The sequence below is a fragment of the Cryptomeria japonica genome, chromosome 4 (genome assembly GCF_030272615.1).
Source record: "Cryptomeria japonica chromosome 4, Sugi_1.0, whole genome shotgun sequence".
Classification (NCBI taxonomy): Eukaryota; Viridiplantae; Streptophyta; class Pinopsida; order Cupressales; family Cupressaceae; genus Cryptomeria; species Cryptomeria japonica.
Window position 1 is genome coordinate 629,238,143 of NC_081408.1, and position 24,395 is coordinate 629,262,537.

Here is a 24,395-nt window from a genome sequence, read left to right on the forward strand (position 1 = left end):
GAGACTTGGTGAGGTTGGAGATCTCTTGTTTTGGAAAATACGTGTAATGTTTTAACAAAAAACTCAAAAATCATTTCATTAGATAGATATAACCACGAGTACAAGATGTACCTTAACAAGATTGCTCTTAAAAAAAGTCATTGGTGACTTCGTGTATACCCATCCATTACATTTAATTTTTTGATAATAAATGTAAGTAGTCAAGATGGATATGGAGGTACTTTTAATCTAGCGAGTAACCTTTGTGAAGGTACACTAGAAATACATGCTTTTATGTAAACACCTCTTTTGGCATATGCCCAAGGCAAGACTACCATATCTGGAGGCTCTCAACAAATTGACGACATAAATTCTTATAAATTTGTTGTTAGTGTCCCTCATTTCCGTCCACTTTTACAGCACGGTGTTATTGACTACTCGCCTATTTAATATTGCAAAAGAGTGTTGAAATTATAAAAGCTGCTCATCTTGCAGTCATATTTAATTGAGACTGAGACTGATTCATAATCATTTGCATGGAATTTCAATGCTTTTTGAACTTTTGTTGTCATGATTAAGAAATCTAGTGCATGGCCATTGACGCGTTACATACTTTTTTGATTTTCCTGTAGTAAAAATGACAGGAGAGCATCATTCAAGATTCGCACTCAACTCAATCAATGTTTAATGGAATTCTGTGGTCCAATGGCAGAAATCGCCCATAAAGTGTATACTTAAACTACGATTTTCATTGCCATTAGGTGTGAATATAAATTTGCGAAAACGCCAAAATCAATGATGGTGGCGATAATGGCGATACGAAAGGGAATAAGTTCGCAGTATCCGTTTTTCTTTGAATTTCCCCTTGTCACTTTGTGGAAATGCATTTTTTAAAAAATTATTTGGACACTGTTGTTGTACAGATTAAAGAAAAAACAGAGCTTAATTTGTATTTAAACCTGGTCTAGTGCCAAAGATTTAACAAAAGTTTCCAAACAGTGAGATTACGATAGTATTTTTGTTGTTCCACGGAAATCTCTGTTAAATTCTTTATGCTGTCCTCATCTCTGCAGGTCTATTGCAATTGGAGCGGGTAGAAGTAGACTTAAGGACAGGAATGTTTTAACCATCTCTTTCTTTTGTCTCTTGCGGAAAAGATTCCGAGGTTAGGTGTTTCATGTTCCTTTCAATTCACCTAAAAGGAAAGAGATGAAGGAAGCACATCATTTTAATGGCCGACCTAAATGTAACGTGACTGTTAAAATGAGTGTATTTTATGATTCGTACCAGAAATTTACGTAGTCGAATAGACCGCGGACAAGGACTAGTACCTATCAAATTGGTGGTAAAATAATTGTTGTACTTGTTTTACCCTAGCTCAGCTCATTACTGTTTGCAGGTAACTAAATAAGGGGCCACAGACTGTTAGATTTAAGGCCCGGGACTTTGTGACCGAATTTGCAATTTTGCCGACGGCTAAGAGAAATTGCGCGGCTTCCGTGCAGACTTTTCAGTTTGAAATTTTTTGCCAGCGACGTCGTGAACTGTGAAGTCCGTCAGAGGTCTCAGATGCTGATTTGTCAAGCTCTGTTAGCTGTTACGGTAAATGCCTTGCGCTGAACTGAACCACATTAATTCATTAATTTGTTTACTATTATTTTGCACAGAAGAGGTCACGCTTGCTGACGTGCGCGTCAAATATGCAGACATGGACATGTGCGGAGTTTCAGTGATGGGAAAAATTTGGGAGCAGTTTGTCTCCCGTAACCGAGGCAAATGCTAAAGATTTTGACAAACGTTTACTCAAATATGTCAGAGGAAATGGTACAATTTAAATCCTACACCTTAATCTGGGATTTAGAATAAGTAAATGGAAGAATCAACTAAAGCAACAGAAAGCTATTGGATTATAGCGGCAGGCCTCTCACATGGGGTTTCACAATGTTGTATTTTAACAGAATAGATAATTTATGGGATCTCCGCCAAAACAGCGGAACGGCTATCTAGTCCGCCTACTTCAATAAATTATCTAGCGGAAGATTATCTGTAATGTATTTAGCAGAGCATTGATGGCCTGTCAGGGGTGCCCGCCAAAAGACGGCGCCAGAGGAGGCCCCAGGCCTCGATTAAGAAACAAAATTTTGAATTAAAGAAATCGTAATTAATGTCAGTAGCAAGCGAGAGCGCAATATTTTTGCTCTCCTCGTTATGCGCTCACTTTTTTACACACGCTATTCACCGTAAATATTTTGTTGCTGTAGTTTCGGGCTCCTCCGATTTAAGTCAATGGTAGATTACTGTCATTTGACTCGATGTGGGAGGAAAACAGAAAAGTATTTGCTTTATGTGATGGCATACGGAGGGCGGTAGATAAGGATGATGGAATGGAAGCGTCTGAGCAAATTTAGAAAAGAGAACAAATTTATATTCCGCTCAACAATTTTTCCCCTGTTTGTTTGCGCTGGAATGCTCTATTCGCGCCATTGGAAGATATATTAAAATTTGGCTTATTTGCAGAATGAGTTGTAAGTGAGTAGAATCCCTAACAAAATTGCGGTCACAATGTGAGTAAGCTCATTTGACCTTTTAATTTCTTTGTTATTCTGTTATCTGCGCAACGAAATTTAGGGGATAACCTGCACCGATTTGGTATTAGAGACGATAAGAGCAACGGGATTGGCGGCAATAAACATGTTTAATATTAAATAAAGTGTGCATTTCCTATATTTGGATGGTGCAGAGGAGGGGATGACTTATAATTTTTTATTTTTAATTTCAATAGTTCATAATATTTTTTTTTTAGGGAGGTAGAATTTGTGGTTTCATGGAAATTTCTGAATGTATAGTGAGAAGAAGGATGGAGTGCAAAACAGAGGAGGAGACATCTGTTGGAAAGAGGGAGCATTTCGAGACCCCAGCAAAGCCTCCACGCGGAAGCCACGGCCGCTCTCACAGGTATTAAAGCTGCGAATTGATCGTCCGCTGTTAAAAAACTTTTCAAGCATTTGGAATTTGCACATCCTCTGGAATAGCAATGGCAGATATTAAGGCTTAGTAATGTGTTCTTTTGTCTGTGAATGCAAGAGACTTACGTCGGGGATACTACCATATGGCTGCATTTGCAATCAAGTCACTTTTCAACCAGGCCTTTTCTTCGGAAGAACTGAGACTTACTATTTTAGCTAGAAGAGCTAGCAGTTTTTATCTTAACCTAAAATCAAGACCCTTTATATGTTTCCTTACCGATTCTTGAGTGCGTAAATTGTCTGGTATTGTAATGAACTAGTTATAAATGCAAGCCCTCCCGATAGATCAAACGTCTCTCCACTAGGAATAATCAACTGAAAATTTAGTAGTGTCCACAACACCGAAGTTCTAGCGGACGACAAACTAACATAAGCACATTGCTGAGAAGTTTTAAGTGGCTTATTCTGCACAAGTTCCCTGGCGAAACAGTAGCTTCCTTTAGAAGAATGGATCCTCTATCGTAAATTTTTTCAAGAATTCTTCTCCTTTGGAAGTCTTGCAGCAACTCTCAAGGTACTGACTTATTTGGTCCAGCCTAGATTTAAATCTTAAGGTATGAACATATTTTGTGTGGATGTAACTGTATACGGCAAGAAGTTGGATTGCATAACAGAGGAGCCAGACATATACCTACGAAACCGGGCATTGCTAAATAAGACCCAGACGGTTAAACATGCCTAGGGACCATGGGCTATGAATCATGACTAGGCCGAGAGTCACCTGGTATTATGGCTGGATTTTTTATAAACGACGTAGCAGAGATGGATGAGATAAGTCGTAACTAATTAAATTAATTAATTTACATGAAAGCAGGTCCTAAAACATTTTTTAACTCACAACACTCAGCCGAGGAAATGTCTAGCTATGAGCAGGCAAATTATAGTCCCGTGGCAACAAGATTAAGTCAATATAAACCCCTCTAGAATTTGTGTGTTCGGTGAGCAATGGCCCTGAAATAGTGAAATGTACACTATTAAATGTTTCTAACACCATCCTTAGGTTAAAAACTCATATCGGAGATATTAATACATCTTTGGGATTTTCTCCGCGTGCAATGTAACTGAGTTTATACGTGGGTTTCTTGTACTAAGTGCGTGATTTGTTAAATGCCAAAACATTAGTGTAAAATATGTGCTCTGCTTTAGAAGTCGTAATTGAAAAGTTTATTAGGAGGCTAAATATCTTCCAGATTCCTGTATGCCATAGCAAATATTTTGTTTCACCTGTTCGAAAATATTTCACGTTATTTGATTTTTGTTATTGTTTTCTTAGTTAGGTGTCCATCTCAGTGAGTTTGCTTGGGGATGGTGACTCAGACGCATATTCTTCTTTCATTTCTTGTATCTGTTTGCCTGTAATTATAGAATGGTATTTGCCTAACACATTTAAAAGGAAATTGACATTATTTTTGAAGTGTGTACTCATTCTTGATATTAGATTTTTAATGATTAGTAAACTGAGTTGTTGATTTCTGGAGAGTTTTATGACAATGGATACAATGTGGTTCGTAATTATCATGTTGATTTAGTATATGCACAGTTGATTCATGGGGTTTAATATTATGTTACTGTAGCAGCGCTCCAGAAAATGAAGCTGATCACTGGGATGTATCACCTCAAGCATTTCATAATATAAAAGCGGTAAGAATGTATTGTCTGGCTGCACAGAACTGTATGGGTCATTGAAGGACCACACTGAAAATATCGGGGGGTTGTTTGGAAAACTATTTTTTAGCTGTGTTAATTACTTGCTTTTGACCGAGATACAGAATTTCAGAACACAGGGAACATATATTGGCCTGGAAACATTTTTAGTTGAGCATATTTTGATGTGTTATTTGATTTGCATACATTTCAGGGTTGGAAAAGGATGAAAAGAAGTATTGATATTACAAAAAGGAATGCTTCTCGAAAGGATCGGCAGACCTCTTTGGAAAAAGATGTGAGTTTATTAGGAAGTTTTTTTCATTGAATAAATTTATTTTAGTTCTCAATATTTATGGAATTTAAGTGGAGCAAATCTCATTTAAATAAGTGATATGAGCAATTTAAAAAGATTCATTATGTATTTGGCACAATTGGTGTCCTTCAAGATGATTTATATGAGGTATGCATGGCAAGGGTCCCTTGTCAATAATGGTTTTGATTTTTCCAAAGCACAGCTTGAATTGTAATTTGTTTCTTAGACAGTCTTATGAGGTTAAGTTATATCATTTTCCATTCATATAGGCACTTGCCAACAAGAGAGGACCTTTAGGTACTTGGGTGACAAAAGGGCCTGATCACTGGGAGAGCTCTCGGCTGCTAGGCCCAGGATATTTAGGCACTTGATAAATAGGGAAGATGTCAATTTTTGCAAGCAAATGCGAACTTAAATGCAACTATCTTTAAGCATGCGACTGATAGTTTGAGGGCCTGTATTTATGCCCTTGATTGATGAGAGGGTGGGCTTTCGGAGTCCTTTCCTGAAGGAGCAGATTTATGCTCTCAGCTACTTCTAGGATTAGTTTGAGCACTACTGTTTTGATGTCAGGGCATTTATACCCTGAAAGAGGGGGAGAACAATGAGTTGTGAACTATTGTGAACTGCTTGATCACCTTTAAGTTTGTAGTCTAGGTCAACTTTCATTTTTAGGCACTTGATTGATGGGTTGAAGGCTGTCAGGAGAATTAGGGCAACTCTTCCATTGTTTGAGAAAATATTTCTTGAACACATAAGTAGTACCAACTGGAATACTTCTAAAGATTGTATGCTAGGTTATCGACAGAAAAGATTATATATTTTGAGCTTTCCTCTCTATTTGAAAGGTGTCTGATAAGGTTGCACATGCTGTTTCTGTTTATATGATGCTTAAAAATGTTATCTATTTCTCATTACTTGGCAAATTGAAAAAGCGAACCAGATGAGAAAATAATTTGATGTCTCTAATTGTTGAAATGCCATTAATGATGCCTCTGTTATATATAATAAGTTTGCATTTCAAGATTTTAAGCTGGTCGTTGTAGATGTTTGTACATTTATCTACTTAGAATTAGGTTCAATTAGCCCTTACATGGCCTCATTAAACCTTATAAATACATCAACTTCTATGTCAGTGATGAGCCTAAGTTATTATGTATTTATTTGGAAACTGTTTTTTGAGTTTTCTATTCATTTTTAAATTTAATCTTCCCTTGTACCAAAGAAATTGTTTGCACTGTGTTGTGAATTGTAGGAGCCATACACTGATGCACAACAGATGGCATCGATTGAGTTGTCTCCATTTACCAACTGTTGTTTAATTAATCATTGACGTGAACATACAATTCTCTATCCCATGCATTTTCATTCTTTTCTATTTTATGTATGGCATTTGAGTTGTAGGTGAAAACAAATATCAAATATGTTTAAGCTATGTTCTAAGGTCTCCAGTGTCCAACTCTAGCTACAGAATATTGACCCTTTTTCCAACATTTAAAGTTGATTTATGGTTTTTGAGAACATTAATTTGACTGGCAAGGAACTTGAATACTGCTGGAGAATTATTTGGTTTTATACATTGAAGTGATACATTGGAAGCTCAATTCAACAAGGAACTTTTGTTTATTAAACTGGCTTGTTGCAGGTTGCCCTGCTTGAGATGAAGTTGCAGGGTCAGTTGGCAGTGAGGGAGGCTTTGGAGAATGCCTTGGGTCAAGTCTCAACTATTGATAATTCAGAAAATGGACGCTATATTCCCAAGGTATCTTATTTTGCTTTAAGTATGTGTTTCTGTCACTGATAAGAAATATGGGAATTTACAGATCTTATGGCCGGCTTTTATGTGTTGCTGGTGTATGACTCTTCTCTTCTTTCAAACAGTTTTAGGCTAAGAAATTGTTTATAGTTATGGTAGGGTTAAGAACTTGATCTGTGTTACTGAAAATTACTAAATTAGATTTCCTGATTATTTAGTAACCGCTAATTCTTTGTATCAATTGAGTAAAACATTTTTTCATCTATAAGCCTTCACTGTCTTGTCTCACTGGCTTTTAAATTAATGACAGAGTCACGAATCTTCAAAGGAAGAAATAAGCAAATGTAATCGCAATTCATGATAACAGATAGAGTACAATATTTTCTGGAGAAATTCTAGCAGAGAAGAAAGTATACAATTTTTTATTAATCCATGAAATTACGAGTATGATAAGGATGGTTAAAAGCATTGTCTGACTTCAATGAAGGCTGTCAAAAAACCCTTAAATATGCTGTTACCAATTTTTAATTAGGTTGCTTCTTGACCACAGAAAACTTTTTCATGTAACAGATTCATAGTGGGACTGAGTCTTGACCATATGTTCACATCCAATGGCCTCTGCCACTCTATCTGGTTTGCTGTTCAATATTGGTCTGAAAACTTCTGGTTTTCAATTTTAAAGTCTTGGCAGGCATAATGCCACAGCATTCTCCTGTTTTTAACTTAATTCATTCAAACTTGGTATCTTCAGAATCTATCATAAGCTGTGATGTTTTATAAATGAAATTTCAAATATTCATATGATGACATTGATAAATCATTCATCATATTGACATATACATTATAGAATCCTTAAAACACAACAATAGAGTTTACATGAGAGTTGAACAAATTAATATTTGATTGCTTCCATAATTCATGTCAATGTGCATATGATATAAAATTGAAAAATAGTAATACTCCATACACCAAAACGCCCAAAGGCTACAAGTTTGCATTAAAAATGTCAATTTGACAAAGTCTTAAATGTCAAAAACTGTAAAACATAATGATGGAAAGTAGGATGGCTGCCTCTAATCGATGCTGGTTTTTCCAAAAGCACCTTCAAACCCTGCTGCTTTGTCTTTCTAACTTGGCTGCAAACTTTTTTTTCATGTAAAAATGAAGTCAAATGCTACTTATGGAGTGTTATGTTTAGTCATATTAGGGTTAGAGGGGCATGGGGCCACAAACATCATTTAAAAATATATACAATTTTTAAAGCTGGGTGTTTTTTGAGCACTAGAAAAAGGGGATGGCTGGCTGTCCCCAACACGTTTCCGAGACATCCCTGCTGATTGGGGTCATTTTGCTTGTAAATTTTTTTTTTTGGGATGCCTTGGAAACATCCCCAAAACATCCACTGTCCCTGAAATGTCCCTTGAGCAGGGATAGGGGCTAAAACCCCCAGGGATGTGTCCCTGTGTACCCTTGGTGACTCCTAGTCTTACATAGTTAGATAAAGCATTGAGTTCTCATAGTCCAAGATGTTGAGCTTAATTGGTTTAAGCATTGAGTTCTCATTGTGGAGACCCAAGTTCAAATCCCAATGGGATATCTAATATGGAATTCTAAGTTGTGACTCTTGGTTTTCCATAATTGGCTTTTAGCGTTGAGGTGGTTTATAAATAAAAAGATTTCTAAGTTCTGATGCTTGGTCTTCCATAGGTGTGTTCTAGTGTGGTTGCTTGAAAGGAGCTGGTATTAATCTGATTGTTGTGCTTGCAAGAACTTGTATTGGTTTCATGTTGATGCTTGTATAGCAGGATATTTGTAAACGATTATCAATATAAAACAAAAATGTTGTTTGCCATTTTAGATCTTCGAATACTGATTAAATTGTTCTTCACAATTTGTTTAGAGCATGGCTACTCAGAGAGCCTTTGCTCCCTAATGCTTTTAAGTTGTTACTCTTCCAGGCTCTAGAGTTGCTGACACCATCCGGCTTCTTGAAGTTTTTGAATGCAAAATAACATAGTCATTCATTGATCTGTTTATCATTTTCATTTTCCCCATGTCCTGAGCATGTAGAATTTTGTGTCAGGGTCCATTTGAATATTTTTAGTTAAGTAGATATCTTTGGGTTGCAGTGCACAATGCAAATCATGTTCAGTGTCTCATTACATTCAGAATGCTCAGATTCTGAAGTTCAAAGACTTCATAATCAGTCATTTCTTTGAGTCAAAGGTTTTGGTTCTTCTGCAACTTTGAAAAAGTAAGCATTCACATCTATGCAATCTGAATTCCCAATCTCCTTGTTATGCAATCTTCTTTAATGCTTATTATAGTTATCTTTTGTATCTAAGATTTTGGAATTTTGGACCAGAGTTATGAGACTCACCAAGGCAGTCATAGATCTCCTGAGTTTGATTTCTGGGTGGCCCAAAATTCTTTCAAGGACCATCTTTCGTTTACTCAATTCAGTCTCTGTCATGACAGAGAAACATTAGATATGTAATATGTATGCATGGATTATGTCAGGAAACCAAATCTCTGAGCATGAAGGCTCCCAAAACTCAATTGGTTTTGCATCTAAGGCTTCTAAAGTTTCAGAATTCATTAAGTTACTTCTTCAATGCACAATTGCGTTATGAATTCCTGAATATCTGGTACAAAACATAATATAAATCTTTTGATAATTCTGAATAAATTTTGTATCTCTTCCTCTTCATTTGATACTTATATTTTTTATTTTCTTAAATAGAAATGGATCCAAAAATGGATCAGAGCCTTATAAATTGAACTCATCAATTGCTAACCATTTATTCAATCAAAATGTTACTAGTTGTTCATGTTTATATATCATGACAGACCCTCTTCTATTTTTATGCCTTAGGTAACTAGCATATGAATTTTTAATCACTCTGTAATAAATATGCTGAGGTAGCTTGCATATGAATTTTTAATCACTCTAATAATTATCCCGAGCTTCGATTCCATATTCAGTGATGTCTTACACAACAGCAATTTTTGCAAGGTTTCTGTTTCGAGTAGTCTTTTCAGTGATCTATGTGGCACGCAGTGATGCCCTCTAGAATGCATAAATAATAACTATCACAAGGAAGTGATTTGTGCAAGTATATGTATTTTCTCGCCAAGTGTATAGTTGCATCTCTTAGTAAAATACGCATTTGTAGTTATTATGTTTGCATTTTATTATACATGTCAAGGACCGATGGATTCTGCATTAGTATATATCCTTAGCACTTAAGGTTTCATTCTTTGCTCTTTTCTCTGCAACGAGTAGAAATGCAATAATCTATGTTGAGGAATTCTATTTGTCTGCTTAAATAGTGCCCTTGGAAAATTTTCTTTTCAATCTTCTTGTCAGAGGCTGCTTCTGCTGCACTTGGATCCAAACATTCTGTCTATGATGCATATAATTTTCTTGCATTCTGTGATTTGTCAAGAAATGATTTGGTTGGTAATTTGCCTTTATAGAAGCCGTAAGTACTATCAGATTTTGGTTTGCAAGTTACTTGTGGTTGTTTCCTTTGGTAGAGTATGGTTGCTAAGTTACTAGTAAGCTGCCCGTCAAGGTGATTTTAGCCTTTAATCCAATATAAATGCAAATTGTATTTCATTCACAGCTAGAATATTTGCCAAGTGTTTTATTTCTCTACACGCAAGGATTACTGGTCAATATCATCTTGAACTTTGATGTACAGAGAAAACCTTGGCCATTTTCTACATATTTATGCAATAATTGCGTGTGCTTTCTGTTCAAGATGATACAACAATAAATACTTCTGTGGATTTTTAGCCTTAATCATTTGGGACTTTCATTTGAACTTTGCTTTATCACTTTTGTTAAATGGAGTTTCCTGTTTTGTTTATTGAGTTATTGCAAAGTGGATTTTTAGCCTTAATCATTTGGGACTTTCATTTGAACTTTGCTTTATCACTTTTGTTAAATGGAGTTTCCTGTTTTGTCTCTTTGGACCTTGAGTGGTAGTTTTTGAACTACTAACCATCCTTAACAAAGATTTGAGATGGTTCAACCAAAATTTTACTGATAGTCTGATATTGTACTAATTACTTTGTTTTTGCTTCGAATCAATATTTTTTCCTCAGGATTGATACTTTTGTCATGTGGATCCTGTAATGCAGCAAACTGAAGAAATGATCAGGGAGATTGCAGAACTAGAGTCTGAAGTGCAACGCCTTGAACAACATCTTCTTTTGCTCTATCGTAAAGTCTTTGAACATAATGTTTCAAATAATCCTTCAACATCAATCTCTCAAGAAGATTATTCTAGTCAAAAAAGTTATTCCGGTCCATTGCAACCAACCAATGGATTCCTAAGCTTGCTAAAGCAGAGTAGTAATCTGGTTCAGCGTAGCCAATCGTCCCTGTCCCAGAGTTCTACTAGTTCCTTGCAGCAGCTGGCAGGTGGGTTGAGTAGACAAATGCACTCAGATTTTCTAGTTCAACGCAGTCATTCATCTCTTTCTTCTACAAGTTCAGCAGTGAAATTTTCCCCTCCTTTGTATAATTCACCACAATCTGGTCTGGAACGCAGCTCTCACTCACAACCTCTATGCTTGGCACAGGTAAATTTCTATTTTAAAGTTATTTAGTTTTGTCACACTATTCCAAAAAGAGATATTAATGAAATTTTCATCAAATAGTTCCATGGCTTTGCATCCATAAAGCTTTTCATATTTTTCTCTCAAAAACAAGATATATAGAAGACTCTAGAAATAAGCTTGCCTGTGCAAACAGTATTTACTCTGTTGCAAGCTAAAGTATTTGCAGCTATTAAATACAAGATCTGCCCTATATAAAAGAGAGACTCCTTGTGCTGCAGTATTTACAGGAAGTTTTGATTGTCAAAGCGTCATAATGAAACGGAAAAGAGAGTTATTATGGCATTACTCTTGTTATCAGGTTTTGGCTTTTATGTTCAGCCACTTTATGATATGATGATGTAAGGCCTCGAAATATTAAAGGACTTACCAGGTCTGGCAGAAAAATGGAATGCTTTTTAGGTATTGGTTTGTATCAACAATACAACTTTGTATATTGTAAATTAACTTTCAAGTTTCTTTAGTATGTCAAAAAGATTTCAATGTGGCTATGCAGGCAATTTTGTTTTTTTTATCTGTTTGTTATGTTGTATGCCATTGTTTCCTTTCATCAGAATAAAAAGTGGCAAACTAAGGATTTCAGGGAATCATGGTTGCTTTGGTGCTGAATTATCTGCAAGAATAGACTTGCTTTATATATATATTTTTTAAACTGGGAAAATTGAAAATTGCTTCTTTAGCAGAATTTGACAGTTCAAGAATGTAGCATGGTTTGTGACAAAGTTATCAAGTTTGGGAAGAGTCCTAGGTGTGGTTTGGTCCCAACACTCAATTTCTCTTGGGTTGGGTGGATATTATCTTTTACGATTATTTTGTAATTTTCCCAATGCATCTGATCCAATTGTGTAACTATGTAGAAAAATCTATAAGATTCTATATTATATTTAAAGGCTTTTATGTTTCCACAACTTTAGAACCTAAATATTACGTTTTGCATGAGTTGGTCGTTTATGTTATATAGCAGCAATAAGAAATAAGAAAGTGAAATAGTATCATATTCTATTTGGCTTTTGATTGCACAAAATAGCAATTTTATTTCAATGTTGCTTTAATCAAATTGCCATTCAATGAATGGTGGTGGGTGTGTTACTTTTCAACTTATAATAATCATTTTACTTTGCATATGCAGGAACTTGAGGGTCGTGTGGCCCGTCTTGCTGATCATTTGGGGACTAGTATTGCAAACCATGTTGATGAATCACCTAATAGGCTTTCTGAAGATCTGGTACATTGTATGGCCGCAATCTATTGTAAACTTGCTGAACCTCCTCTGCCAAATATAGGTTTCTCAAGCTCTCCAACTTCATCTTTGTCTTCATCAAGCACATTTTCCCCACGGGATCAATGTGAGGCTTGGAGCCCGAGTGGCAAGAATGATGGGCAGTGTGATGCAAAGTTGGTTGATCAATGTGATATAAAGCTGACCGATCCTTTCCAAGTCAAGCGTACAAAAAAAGGTGTAGGAGCATATGCTTCAATGGTAGAAGTACCTTGGATTTGTGTGGACAATGATCGCTTAAGTTATGCAGCTAGGATGCTTCACACTTTCAAGTGAGTATTTATTTACAAAAAGGAAACCTTAAGATGGTACTTCATTCCACACACACAGTATAATATACAACAATTGAGTTATCCTTCACACTAGGAACCTTATAGGTCGAGTTTACTTGCTGTCTGGGTGAGCTAAAAATACTATATTTACCTTTTACTTCTTGTTACCGTGGTGGGTAAGATCCTGCCAATAATCCCTGCCTTTTCTGTATTAATTATTAAAGATAAATTCAAATTGTATTTCATTGTTTTGAATTTGAACATTCATGGAAAACACATACATTTGACAACAAAAGTCAGTTCATGCTTGGGATCCTAAAATATGATGATGGTCATGAGCATCAACATTGGACAGAAATTGTCATAAATATGGATGCCATGTAGTATAAACTTTTTTTATGGGTGTTAACTGGTAATTGATTTTTTCTACAGAACATTTATTTCAAATGGAATAAGGTCAAAATTTAATTGTGCTGTATTTGTATGTTTTGCACTCATGGAAAGAATATAAATGTTTAGAAAGTCATTTCATGCTCAAGGCCTTAAAATATGACCACAACCATCAATGTTGGGTACAGGTTGGATTCTTTCTCTCTGAAGCTTTTTATAAGCATTAATTTTTAATAGATTTTGTTTGTAGGTCCTATGTTCGGCGGTTGGAAAAGGTTGATCTTAAAGGGCTTAAACATGAAGAGAAGCTTGCTTTTTGGATCAATATTTACAATGCTCTAATGATGCATGTGAGATTTCATTCTTTCTATTCTCTCACTTTAAATGTTATCCTTTTATTCTACCACACATTTTGGTCGTTCTAGTTAAAATTGAAATGTGAAGTAAAAGCTTTGGAAAAAAATCTCTTTCTAGCAACACATTCCTATGGTGTGCTTGTATTAATAAAAAAGGATTACATAGAGTCGTGACTGATAATTGTCTGCAATTTGAATCAGGCCATGGCTGGTGTTATACTAATTGCAGAATTGCCAAAATGCTTGAACTGCTGGTATCCAAAACAAGGCTATTAAAACTTGCAAATATGCTAAGATTAGAACTTCTGTGAGAAATATTGATAACCATAGGCAAAATCAGAATTAAAATTACCAAAAGATCCTTAAAGAAGATATTTTTCATATCTTGTTGCCCCATACTTAATCCATAATAAATTGTCCCATATTAACCTGGGTATCATGCTTAAGATGCTGTTCAGAGTGAAAGGAAAATTGAAGGAGATTTTGTGAATATTCTTCCATTGAATAAGTCCCTTTTGGTTAGTATCCAAGGCCACAGTTCCCTGAAAGTCAGCAAAAATGAAAACTCAATCTCATTTATAGTAATATTAAATGGTCACTTTTAGATAGTTGAGATGGTAGCTTGCTAATTTTTGGAAGCATAACTTTAGAATTAGATTCCACAATCAACTTGGGAAATTTACCTCAAGCCACTAGCATTCCTTTCTTTATTGTGTAAGCTTCTGGATATGGTTTGTAGATAAACCAATAAATTGGTGAAAATAAGCAACGGGTTACCTGTATTAATCTGAATATTCCTTTGAATTTTGGAAAGCTGTTGAGATATTGATATAACTATTTAATTTATGTCTTGACTTTCAAAAGTTATCTTTTGGGAAGGAATGGAAAAAAACACATGATTTAATATGCTGCAAAATCACCACTACTTCACAAAGAACAAAGATACCATATTTCTAGAAAGGCTACATTGCATGTTGGAAGTTAACACGTTGCAAAAGTATTTCATTGGACTCTTTACCATACAAGGATGATTATAACTTACCTCCTCCAAAGGGGCATGTAAGAGGCCAAATACTGAATAATTCAAATAAGAATTTGACTTCTTATTAATAATCACGATACCGAATACAATCATGAAAGATGCATCATTGTGGTTTATAAAGAATAACATATTTTTTAACCAAACTTTACTTATTGGAGACTCTGATGCAAAACAAAAATCCGAATTCAAATTGAACTCTTAAAACTTGCCATGACCCTCATAGTAACTAACTAACAACTACTAGTTTAAAAAATTTCACCAACAATGAATATGTCTAATTATCAACCTATCATGTTTCCAATCAGGTGTGTTTAGATAGATGTTTTAATTTTAGGAAGAGAATTGCTTATATTATTTGGGTTTATTGTGTGGTTCTTTAATTAGTGGAACTAATGTTTATTTAAAATTGTATCGTATTTTGTAGGCTTATTTGGCTTATGGAATACCTCGCAATCATTTGAAAAGAGCACAATTACTATTAAAGGTGATTGAATCCTTTCTGTTATTAAAGCAGATTGTGTTTTTACTATAATCGTAGGTTAGTCAAGAATTTGTTGCCTGCTGCAATTTTTTAAAAGTGTGTTTTGACTCAATGTTTTCTCTAGGCTGCATACAAAGTGGGAGGTCATTCTATAAATGCACATATCATAGAGAGCATCCTAGGATGCCGCTTGCATCGTCCTTCACAGGTGAGCTACCTTCATTTGTGAGGTTTTTATCTGTAACAAATGCTTTTTTTTTTTATGAATTGTCACTTCAACTTGTTATAGCTTGTGTTTTCCAGCAATTGTTCATTACTTTTTTGGATTGTGAATTTAGTATTTTATTATGCATTACTGTTATAAATTTAATTAGTCTCTTTTTTGTGTACTTTAGCCTCTAGGTGGTCTTTTTCCTTTGTAGTATTGTACACTTTCACTTTTGGACATCGATGAATTATTTTTTTATTTTCTTTTTAGAATTTTAAGGTATATTGATCTCATGAAAAACTTTTTATTGCATTGTGCCAATGATACCCTTATGCAATATTGTAATACTCATGCTCCATTGTAAATGTAATGGCTTTCCTTCAATCCACAATCTATAGATTTTGAGTCTTGACCTTTTATGAAAGCAGTTGAACGCTATATCTGATCACATTATATACCACATAGGTGGGCATTTGGAATAATAAATTAATAATACATGCTGCATCCCAGATTACATTGCACAGAGATTAATATATAATTTTATATATGGAACAAAATGTGAAAATATGGTTTTATCAGCTGATAATATGCTTTTGTGATTTGAACTCAGAAGGAAATGTGTTTGTGCCATGCTTATTAGTAACTCACTTCTTTACTTCTATACATAGCTTATGAAATTGAAAAATGGAAATTCTTGTCATCGGTATTTTTTCTTGAGAATGCAATGGAAGTTTATGAAATGTTATGTCCAATTTAAAGTAGGGGCTTTCAGATATTTTTATAGGAATATTATTGAATTGTTATGTTGTATTACAGGTTAAGTGCTAATAGTGATTTAGATAATGCAAATCTAATTAGGTATATGATCAGAAAATGTGGTATACATTGTGTTGAATAGATTAAATTGAAGGGAAATTTTATTGAGAGTTTTGAAGGAAAGAAGATTGCTGTTTTTAAGTTTAGTATATAATGTTGCAAGTGAGTCATGGTTTCTATGGTACTTACATAAACTTAGAGCAATTAGTAATGTAGAGCAAGTTACTAACATTAACTTATATCAACATGGGACATTAATTTGCTCGAGTTCAACTAACGATAGAAGTTTATAACCTCTTGTGTTCATGATGTGATCCTTGTCGGAATGTTGAGCACTTAGATAGCAAACCATATAAAATATCTCAAAGAAGTACTAGGCCTCTCAGATTTCATGCCTGTCACCATTCTAGTCTTTTTGAGGGAACAAAGTAAAAGAGATTCTTGTAATATATTTTCTTACTTAATCCTGAGGTTATTTTGTCTGCTAATAATCTTGTTAGTATTTACAATGGTGGACGAATGTTTGATCTATGTTTCCTGTCATGACACTTTATTCAGGTCAAAATTGAAAACTTCAAAACACATAATGTCATTTGGTTGTAAGGTACATTTTATGCCACATATATTTGAAAACCTATCCCTTGACTTAGAAGTGTCTTCTTATTTTGGATGCATTTATTAGATCTGAAAAGAAGGCATGTTGGTTGAAATTTTATCTGTTGAACACAATTTTTATTGATTGAGAAATGATTTCTCTAGAATCAATCAATTGAGAAAGGACCCGACAAGTCTTCTGAACTGATAGGTATGGTACTAATAAGTGCACCGAGGAAGTTGAGAGTTTTCCTCTTAGATATCAATGTCGGAGGGGACACTGATGGTACTAATAAGTGCACCAAGGAAGTTGGGAGTTTTCCTCTTAGTTATCACTTATCAGTATTAAAGCGGACACTGATACATGTTTCTTTGGAAAAGAAAACATGATCATGTAGGTAAGTATGGACCAAATTGCAAGTAAACCTGATCTTCCTCATCTTTGGTAGGATCTTTTTGCAGAATTTAGTGCCAAATTTTGCAATAGTTATTAAACTTACCTTTTCTAACTATGCAATTTCACAACTAGTTCAAGTCAGATGTGGCACTATCGTATAGCTGACTCTTTGGCAAGTTGTTACTGAGTTTTTTGGTGTTTCTACTGATTATTGAGTTTGTTCTTACTCTTTAGCCTTCTAAACAGATTCTTGGTCTTGTGAGGCCTTGTGGCAGATTTGAAAATACTTGAGAGGATACATGATTGATCAAATAATGCAAGTCCTTGGCAACATGGGTTTTACTTGAAAATACTTTGCATGACACATGGTTGGAAGGCATTCACATTTATCAAGAATTTCTTTAATTGATGGCTTCTATCAAGATATGATAGAAGTTAAATGGACAATTTTTCTTTTAACAATTACTTTGTGATTGTAAATGAAGTTGCTTTACGAGCTTCTATTGACTTTGGCATCCAAACTAAGGAACATAACTATATACATCAGTGCAATAAACACTGAAGAGATTTCCAGCAACATTTAAAAAGTTTATGCCTAAAATAAAGTATCATGTGGACCTTTAAGGTACTTCACAGTGACAGTGCAAGTCTTAGAATGTTAAAAGTTCTTGTGAAATTTTTTCTATCAAAGGCATATACAACGTAATGATAATTAGTTTTATCACAACATGATGAAGTACTGATTACTAAGAGATTTTAAAAAGTACATGGTATGCCTATAGTTGTTAGCCTTTGCAAAAACTATCTTAGCATTCTAGTCCTTAATTGGTTGCTCTTTGGTATGTACAGTGGTTGCAGACATTGCAGACACTACTTTCAGCTGGGATGAAGTTCAGAGCAGGAGATGAGCGACAAGCATGCACTCTCAACCATTCAGAACCTCTTGTGTGCTTTGCTCTTTGCTGTGGGGGGCATTCAGATCCTGCGGTATGCTCATGAAATGCAACTGGGCCTTATAATTGAATGCTATGGTTTACTTTTTTTTATATATTATCATTAGTATGTTTGTATGTACTGCATGAGCTTACCATATACACATTGAGCTGAATTATTTGGAGGAGTTTCGTGGTGGTTGATATTATTGTTACGGTTTACCGTTTATATTCTAGCCCATAATGCTTCACTGATACTGTTGATTCTGCCGCTTTAAAGAGAGATACAATTTAATTTTGTGCTATGATGGATGTTGGGTTGAGATTGTTGCTTTTCTACTGAGGAGATTATAATGGGTGTGGAAGTTGAACATTTCAAGTAAGAAGTAAATTTGAAAAATAAAGGAAGGAAGAAATTGTTTGCAGTGTAGATCATAAATAATTACTGCTTGGTTAAGATTGATGGTAGATCCAGTTCACAGAAAAGTGGCGAGTAGAACAAAAATTTCTGTTTCATAGATCATAACTCTCCCGCTTTTGTCAGTAAAATTACTTTTAATAAATAATTAATGCCCCACCTTTTCAACTAGAGAGCTGGTAGCTTGATGCTCAACGGTTTCTAACAGAGTAAATGCATGATTATGAAAAGAACCAGTGATTTTTCCACAAGAATTATTAAGAGCTACTTTACACTTAAGGTGAAAAGAAACCTCAAAGTACTTAAAAGAATTAGTTCATTATATAATTATATTGATCTCTTCTGTCAATTGTGTAGTTCACCCCTCATCCTTCTACATTGGATGAGTTCCTCAATCTAAACGTCGAGAGCCTAAAGCTTCTCAACCTCTTCTGTTAGTTGAATTGTTTGTTCGCACTCACTCTTCAACTTAAAGTTCATAGGAATATTGATTGTGTACTATATACATAAATGATGGTAAGATGTGTCTTTACTGTCATGTTATGTATATTAATTACATAAGATTTCCACAATCCATAATTTGTTTGTTGCTGTTTTTGGATTAGACTGAGTTTTTTGATCAACGTTTTGGATCACACTCCACGATCCATCATCAGGATAATAGAGAGCCAAGACAAATTGATGATGGATCATGGAGTGTGATCCGAATTGTTGATAAAAAAACTCACAGTCTAATCCAGAAGCAGCATCAAACATGTTATGTATAGTCCATAGTTTGCAAACTGGCAGATTACTCTGCTAATTGATGAGTTCTAGAAATTTTTTCTTCAGAAATGAGTTTTTCCAAGTTCAACTCTTGACTTGGCCATAGAAGGATCTCATGGAGTATTATGCCTGAAGTTGTGTGAGTACTTGGCAAATCTGAGTGTAAAACTTGTGAATACATGGTTTTTAGCCTTTTAAACCCTACATTTGGGTTTTACAGACGTGAAAATTCTGTGTACGCTGTCAGCAGGATGCCAAAATGCACATAGTCATGTCTCTTAGGGCACCAAAAAACATAATTTAACTCCAAGTCACAGGTAAATGGTGGAGCACATGCAGGACCAGGGAAAAGATGAGTTTTAGTTTATCAAATCTACAAGAACACAATTGGATGTGCACCTCTGTGCATAGAAATGTCATTTCAAAATGAAAATGTGCCTTGTTTAATATAGGTATGTGCTCAGCAGTGGAAAGTCAGATTTTTGTAAGTAGAAGTGGATTCGGAGAACAAAGGTGCACACTATACAGGGTGTGGGTAAATTTCTGAAACACAAATTTGCAAATTACATTGAATGGCACGTGCCTAACAGCAGAGGAACACCATTTGATACATTTTTAACTATATTTCGCACTGTTTTTTTGTAAAGAAATTTTAGTAGTGTTTTAAGTTGCCGAGTTGGAAATTTTTGGCCTGCCAAATCTGATTCATCTGAGTTTGTGGACTATGGTATATAATATATAGAGCATTTGATCACTATATTAGGACACTTAAGCACTTGTTTGATGTAGAAGGATGATGGCCGAGTGTCAGCAAACCACCTGACTGTAGGGACAGGGACCTCTACCAGAAGCAACCGGGAAAATGTTCAGTGAGCAATCTACTCAATTGGAAGATTCAATGACTCAATTCCAGTTGAAGCTTAATGGCCATCTTCATAAAGAACCCCCTTCTGGAATGCCTTTCTTGAACAGCCTTAAGAGTCTTATTCTGTATTGGTCGGTTCAGAACTGGAGAAAGAGCTTCATCCCAAACTGATAGGATTCAGAGTTTTTCCAGACCCATTTGCTTCCACCCAAAAACCTACGGCAACTTGACTGGGCATGCACAGATAGTAGTATGCTTTTTTCTAGGCACAATATGAATAGTATTGGTTAATGTTTTTGAAAAAAATACTTATTTTTAAATGTGGAAAAGTGGCTTTGGGTTGGGTGTTAGGCAGCACTCTTGTGAAGGAAGCAAGCTCCGTGTGAGTTGAAGTCAGAGCGATATTTATTTACTTGCATTTTTTGTATGTCAGAAATATGTTTCTTAATGTGAGGGCTTTGTTGGCCTCTTGAAATGTTTATCCTGATACTTGCAATTTGTCCCAGTGAAACAGCAAGGCAATAAAAAATGAAATTTCCACGACAGGAGTTGCCAACACTTGCCGAAGCTAACTGCATGCTAATATCTCTTATTTTTCATGATCTTTTATGTTACCTTCCTTAATTTGTATTTGAACTTATAGCCATAAGCAATGTCAAGCAAAGCTGGTGGAACAGCTGGGTTATGAAACTTTTGACACCCTGAGATTCTGATTGGTCCTGATTTTGCAGGGCAAATCTTTTCAAGTTGAAAGTTTTGAATTCCAGTTAATTAATCTGTTAATTTACTGAATGAAGAATGAATAGTCATTTGGTCAAGATTTTGTTAGACCAGAATATTGAAATGGTTTTAGGGAAAGCATTCAGTTATTTGAATCTGGAAACACATAGGGAAATGCTATTATAAGGCCAACTAGTTTTGACTAAGTACATCAATGCAAAAAACAATGGATATTTGTCTAGAGAACTTGCCAATTCACAACGTTGAGAACAAACTTTAATTCTATCATTTAGGGCTCAGATACCAGGTTCTTCTGTTTTAGCCCGGGTCCTGGTATGGGTACAATTTGGGTCGGGTACGGCTTGGGTTCTTCCTGGGTGCCTGGGTTCTCTGTGTGTTCTTTTAAGGACCCACAAAGAACCCAAGCACCCAGGAAGTACCAAGGGCTGTACCCAAGCTTAATTTCATAAATTAAAAACTCAGTTTCACTCTCATAACTTTGTGACAGCATTTTTTATCAGAATATGCCAGCAAGCAAGCAATTAAATATCATTTCAGTTGCATTTGTGAGCTATACCTATGAACACGGGGTTAGTAAACTTTATATCAGCATTACTGAGATTGCTTTCAGTTGATTTACATTATGCATATGTAGCAGCTGTTTGCTTATGTTTTGTGAAATCACTTTCCTTATGTTGTTAATGATTTGGCATTTTGTCAAATGTTTGAAAAATGAAATTGAACCAGCTTCTACACTTGGCACAGCTAGTAGTAATGGCAATCCAATTGATTGTGATTGACCTTGATGCTTCTGCTGAAGAAAATGAATATTAAAATCGATTATAATTTGAATTTTCATTGTGTAATGACATTTTTAGACTTGAGTATTTTCATTTTTGCAAATTATGAATGAGCTATCAAAATGTTCTATTTATTGGCAATTATGGATTTATGAGTATCACTCTTCTTATAGTTCTACACTGATACAGTTTGTATTTTTTAATTTTGATGTTTGAACATATATATAATATATGTATACATATGTGTGTGTGTGTATGGAAGTACCTGTACCTGTATGAAGGGAAAAAAATTTTGTCGTACCCACGAATCTGTACGCATATCCGTATCCGTACCTGTAGCCGAACTGGTAACTTAGATTTAGGGTATAGCTGAGTGTCATGGGTGCAAAAATTTGACTTATTGATTCCAGACCCTTTTCCACACTTTTTTACCACAAAATTTATTCAAGTATATTTATTAAAAAGAACATGCTATTTTACTGTGTGAAAAAATTGAATCTGGGTTTTCGACCAAGCAATTTTTGATTCTACATCCATACTATTTCAAACTCTCTTCCGCATGAAAATTATTTAAGTAAATTTAGTTGTATAGATGAGGTAGTGCATTTGTAGAATTACAAATGTTCCTCTAAAAGGCTAATTTAACCCTATGCATTTTGCATTCCTGCAATGATGAGAAGTTGAGTCTGTCAGATCAGAAATAAAATAATAAAGTTTGCCTTGGAAAATATCTGACTTGAACATGTCCAGAAATTTTAGAGAACACCCCTACGCAAGGTCAAACTAGCAGTTGATCATTGATATTAGAGAAGAAAGTTTTTCAAAAAGTGTTATACACACATCTCACTCTGTAAGTATGTTTCTATGGCCAAATCTAGTGAAAACATTTTGTTGTTCCTGGATTTGTCTAGTTTAAATAGAATTTGTTGTCAGCCATTGCTTGACCAATGCACGCTTTTCAATGAGTTACACAGTTGTCATGTCAAAAGCAAAATTTGTAAGCAGCTTCATAGAGCTGAGAATAAATAAGCTAAATTCTTAAATTATTCTGTGGCGAAACTTTATTTTCCCTCTGAAGCAGGATGCTATAGAATTTGGGATTTGTAGAAGTCTTGAGAGATTCCCTGCCAAGTGTGATATTAGTCTAGTGAATTTGCAAATGGAAGTCTTAAAAAGGTTCCTTATATATGACATAACTGTAGATAGTCTTGGCAGGCTTTAAGTATTGCGACAACTTAATTTTGCATAACGAAAACTTTGTACTTTCATCTTACAGGGAAAAGTAAAGCATGGTCTGATTGAATATTTTACAGTGTCGCCTTACCTGGATCTGGATCATTGGGTGTTAGTTTTTAACATTTGTTGCCGAAACATCTTTGTTTGAGATTCTTCCAATTTACTTACATCATGTTTCATGCTATAGGTACGTGTTTACACAGCAAAGAACATCTACCAAGAGCTTGAAGCTGCAAAAGAAGAGTACATTCATGCAAGTGTTGGTGTTAGCAAGGCGGGCAAAGTTATGCTGCCAAAACTTTTAGAGGGCTTTGCTCATGATTCATCTCTAAGTTTATCCAGCCTTTTGGATATTGTGTGTCGGTGTTTACCAGAAACTCAACGTGCTGATTTCAGGAAGTGTTCTCTAAACAAGCCTCATAAGAGCATTGAATGGTTGCCTTACAATTTCAACTTCAGATACATATTTTCCAGAGAGTTGGCAAAATGGACCCCGCCTCTTCTTTCATGACATGAAAGGCTAGGAGGTTAAGAGGACAGTGATGTTTCAGCTATTCATGAGATTTTTTGTTTGACTTGGAGCCGTTACTGATGTCAGGAATTGGAGGCAGCCTTACTTCCCACTAGTGTTATATGCAGTGGTAATGAAGTGGGAAAATGTGTTTGATTCTACATTCTACTTCGACCACTGACCTTCAGAGGATTGATTTGCAGGTTGTGTTCTTAGGTGTATCATAACAACCAAAATTTCAAATTGTATAAGGTGGCTGTACTCTGAGGGACTAGTCTTAGAATGTGCCAAGGTTGTTTATGGAATGGAGGAAAAAATCAATGTGTATCAGTTTAAAGAATGTGAAAGCAAATTTTCAATTCAGATGTGTTTTTACATGGCCAGAACAGGGAAATGCGGAGGGAAGACGTCGGAGCACTCTGTTTTTTGCACTTCCACTTACAGGGAACGCTATTAGTCATGGCAATGGCTGTAGACCATGACAAAACAGTGAAAACATGGATATGGTTTTGATTCCACTTCATATTGATAATATACAAATGTACCATTGTGCCCCATATAAGTTGTAAGTATCTTCGCTTTCATTGAAATGATCAAATAATCACAAATTTGAACATTGGAATGCATAATTTTACATATTATTAATAAAATATAGTCCTTTTAGTTTTTGTACAAATTTTTAAGATACTGGAAAGTTAATATATTACCAAAGGCTACACAGCCATCATGCAATTTCAGTAAGAAAAATCAAACGCGGGTTCAGCGATTTTGTGGAATGCATTCCTTTTGTTGAATAGTCTGAACTGGAGGCTCCTTTTTTATATTATCAACTGCTAAAGGAAGACTGGAAGTTTTTGAAAGGTGTAATTTCATTGGGTTCGACCGCAACCATTGAATATATCTAATTTCTGGAGTATTTTCTTTGCATTAATGGGCATCTCACGTTTCACATTTCTACATCAA

At 35.1% G+C, this 24,395-nt stretch overlaps 1 protein-coding gene across 8 annotated transcripts; it reads left to right on the top strand.

Annotated features, from left to right (window-relative positions):
- Nucleotides 1-412: 412 nt before the first annotated feature.
- Nucleotides 413-24,395, top strand: LOC131079034 (uncharacterized). Of its 8 annotated transcripts, none has more exons than XM_058016905.2 (15): nucleotides 414-1,378; nucleotides 1,485-1,581; nucleotides 1,686-1,803; nucleotides 1,938-2,543; nucleotides 2,826-2,934; nucleotides 4,580-4,646; nucleotides 4,864-4,947; nucleotides 6,611-6,727; nucleotides 10,871-11,314; nucleotides 12,480-12,901; nucleotides 13,542-13,641; nucleotides 15,114-15,173; nucleotides 15,295-15,378; nucleotides 18,035-18,172; nucleotides 23,109-24,395. In XM_058016905.2, the coding sequence occupies exons 5-15, from the start codon at nucleotides 2,837-2,839 to the stop codon at nucleotides 23,430-23,432; spliced, it is 1,938 nt and encodes a 645-aa protein (XP_057872888.2). In that variant the 5' UTR covers nucleotides 414-1,378; nucleotides 1,485-1,581; nucleotides 1,686-1,803; nucleotides 1,938-2,543; nucleotides 2,826-2,836; the 3' UTR covers nucleotides 23,433-24,395. The 8 variants fall into 8 exon arrangements, with proteins under 8 accessions (XP_057872891.2, XP_057872888.2, XP_057872883.2 ...); XM_058016900.2 differs by having other exon boundaries at nucleotides 414-1,225; nucleotides 1,379-1,581; XM_058016903.2 differs by having other exon boundaries at nucleotides 414-1,144; nucleotides 1,270-1,581.

Excerpts from the sequence above, each read along its gene's own strand:
- LOC131079034 (XM_058016908.2), top strand. The coding sequence starts at position 2,837 with ATGGAGTGCAAAACAGAGGAGGAGACATCTGTTGGAAAGAGGGAGCAT. Across the intron at positions 4,647-4,863 it reads CATTTCATAATATAAAAGCG|GGTTGGAAAAGGATGAAAAG; the intron begins GTAAGAATGTAT and ends CATACATTTCAG. Across the intron at positions 15,174-15,294 it reads GAGCACAATTACTATTAAAG|GCTGCATACAAAGTGGGAGG; the intron begins GTGATTGAATCC and ends TGTTTTCTCTAG.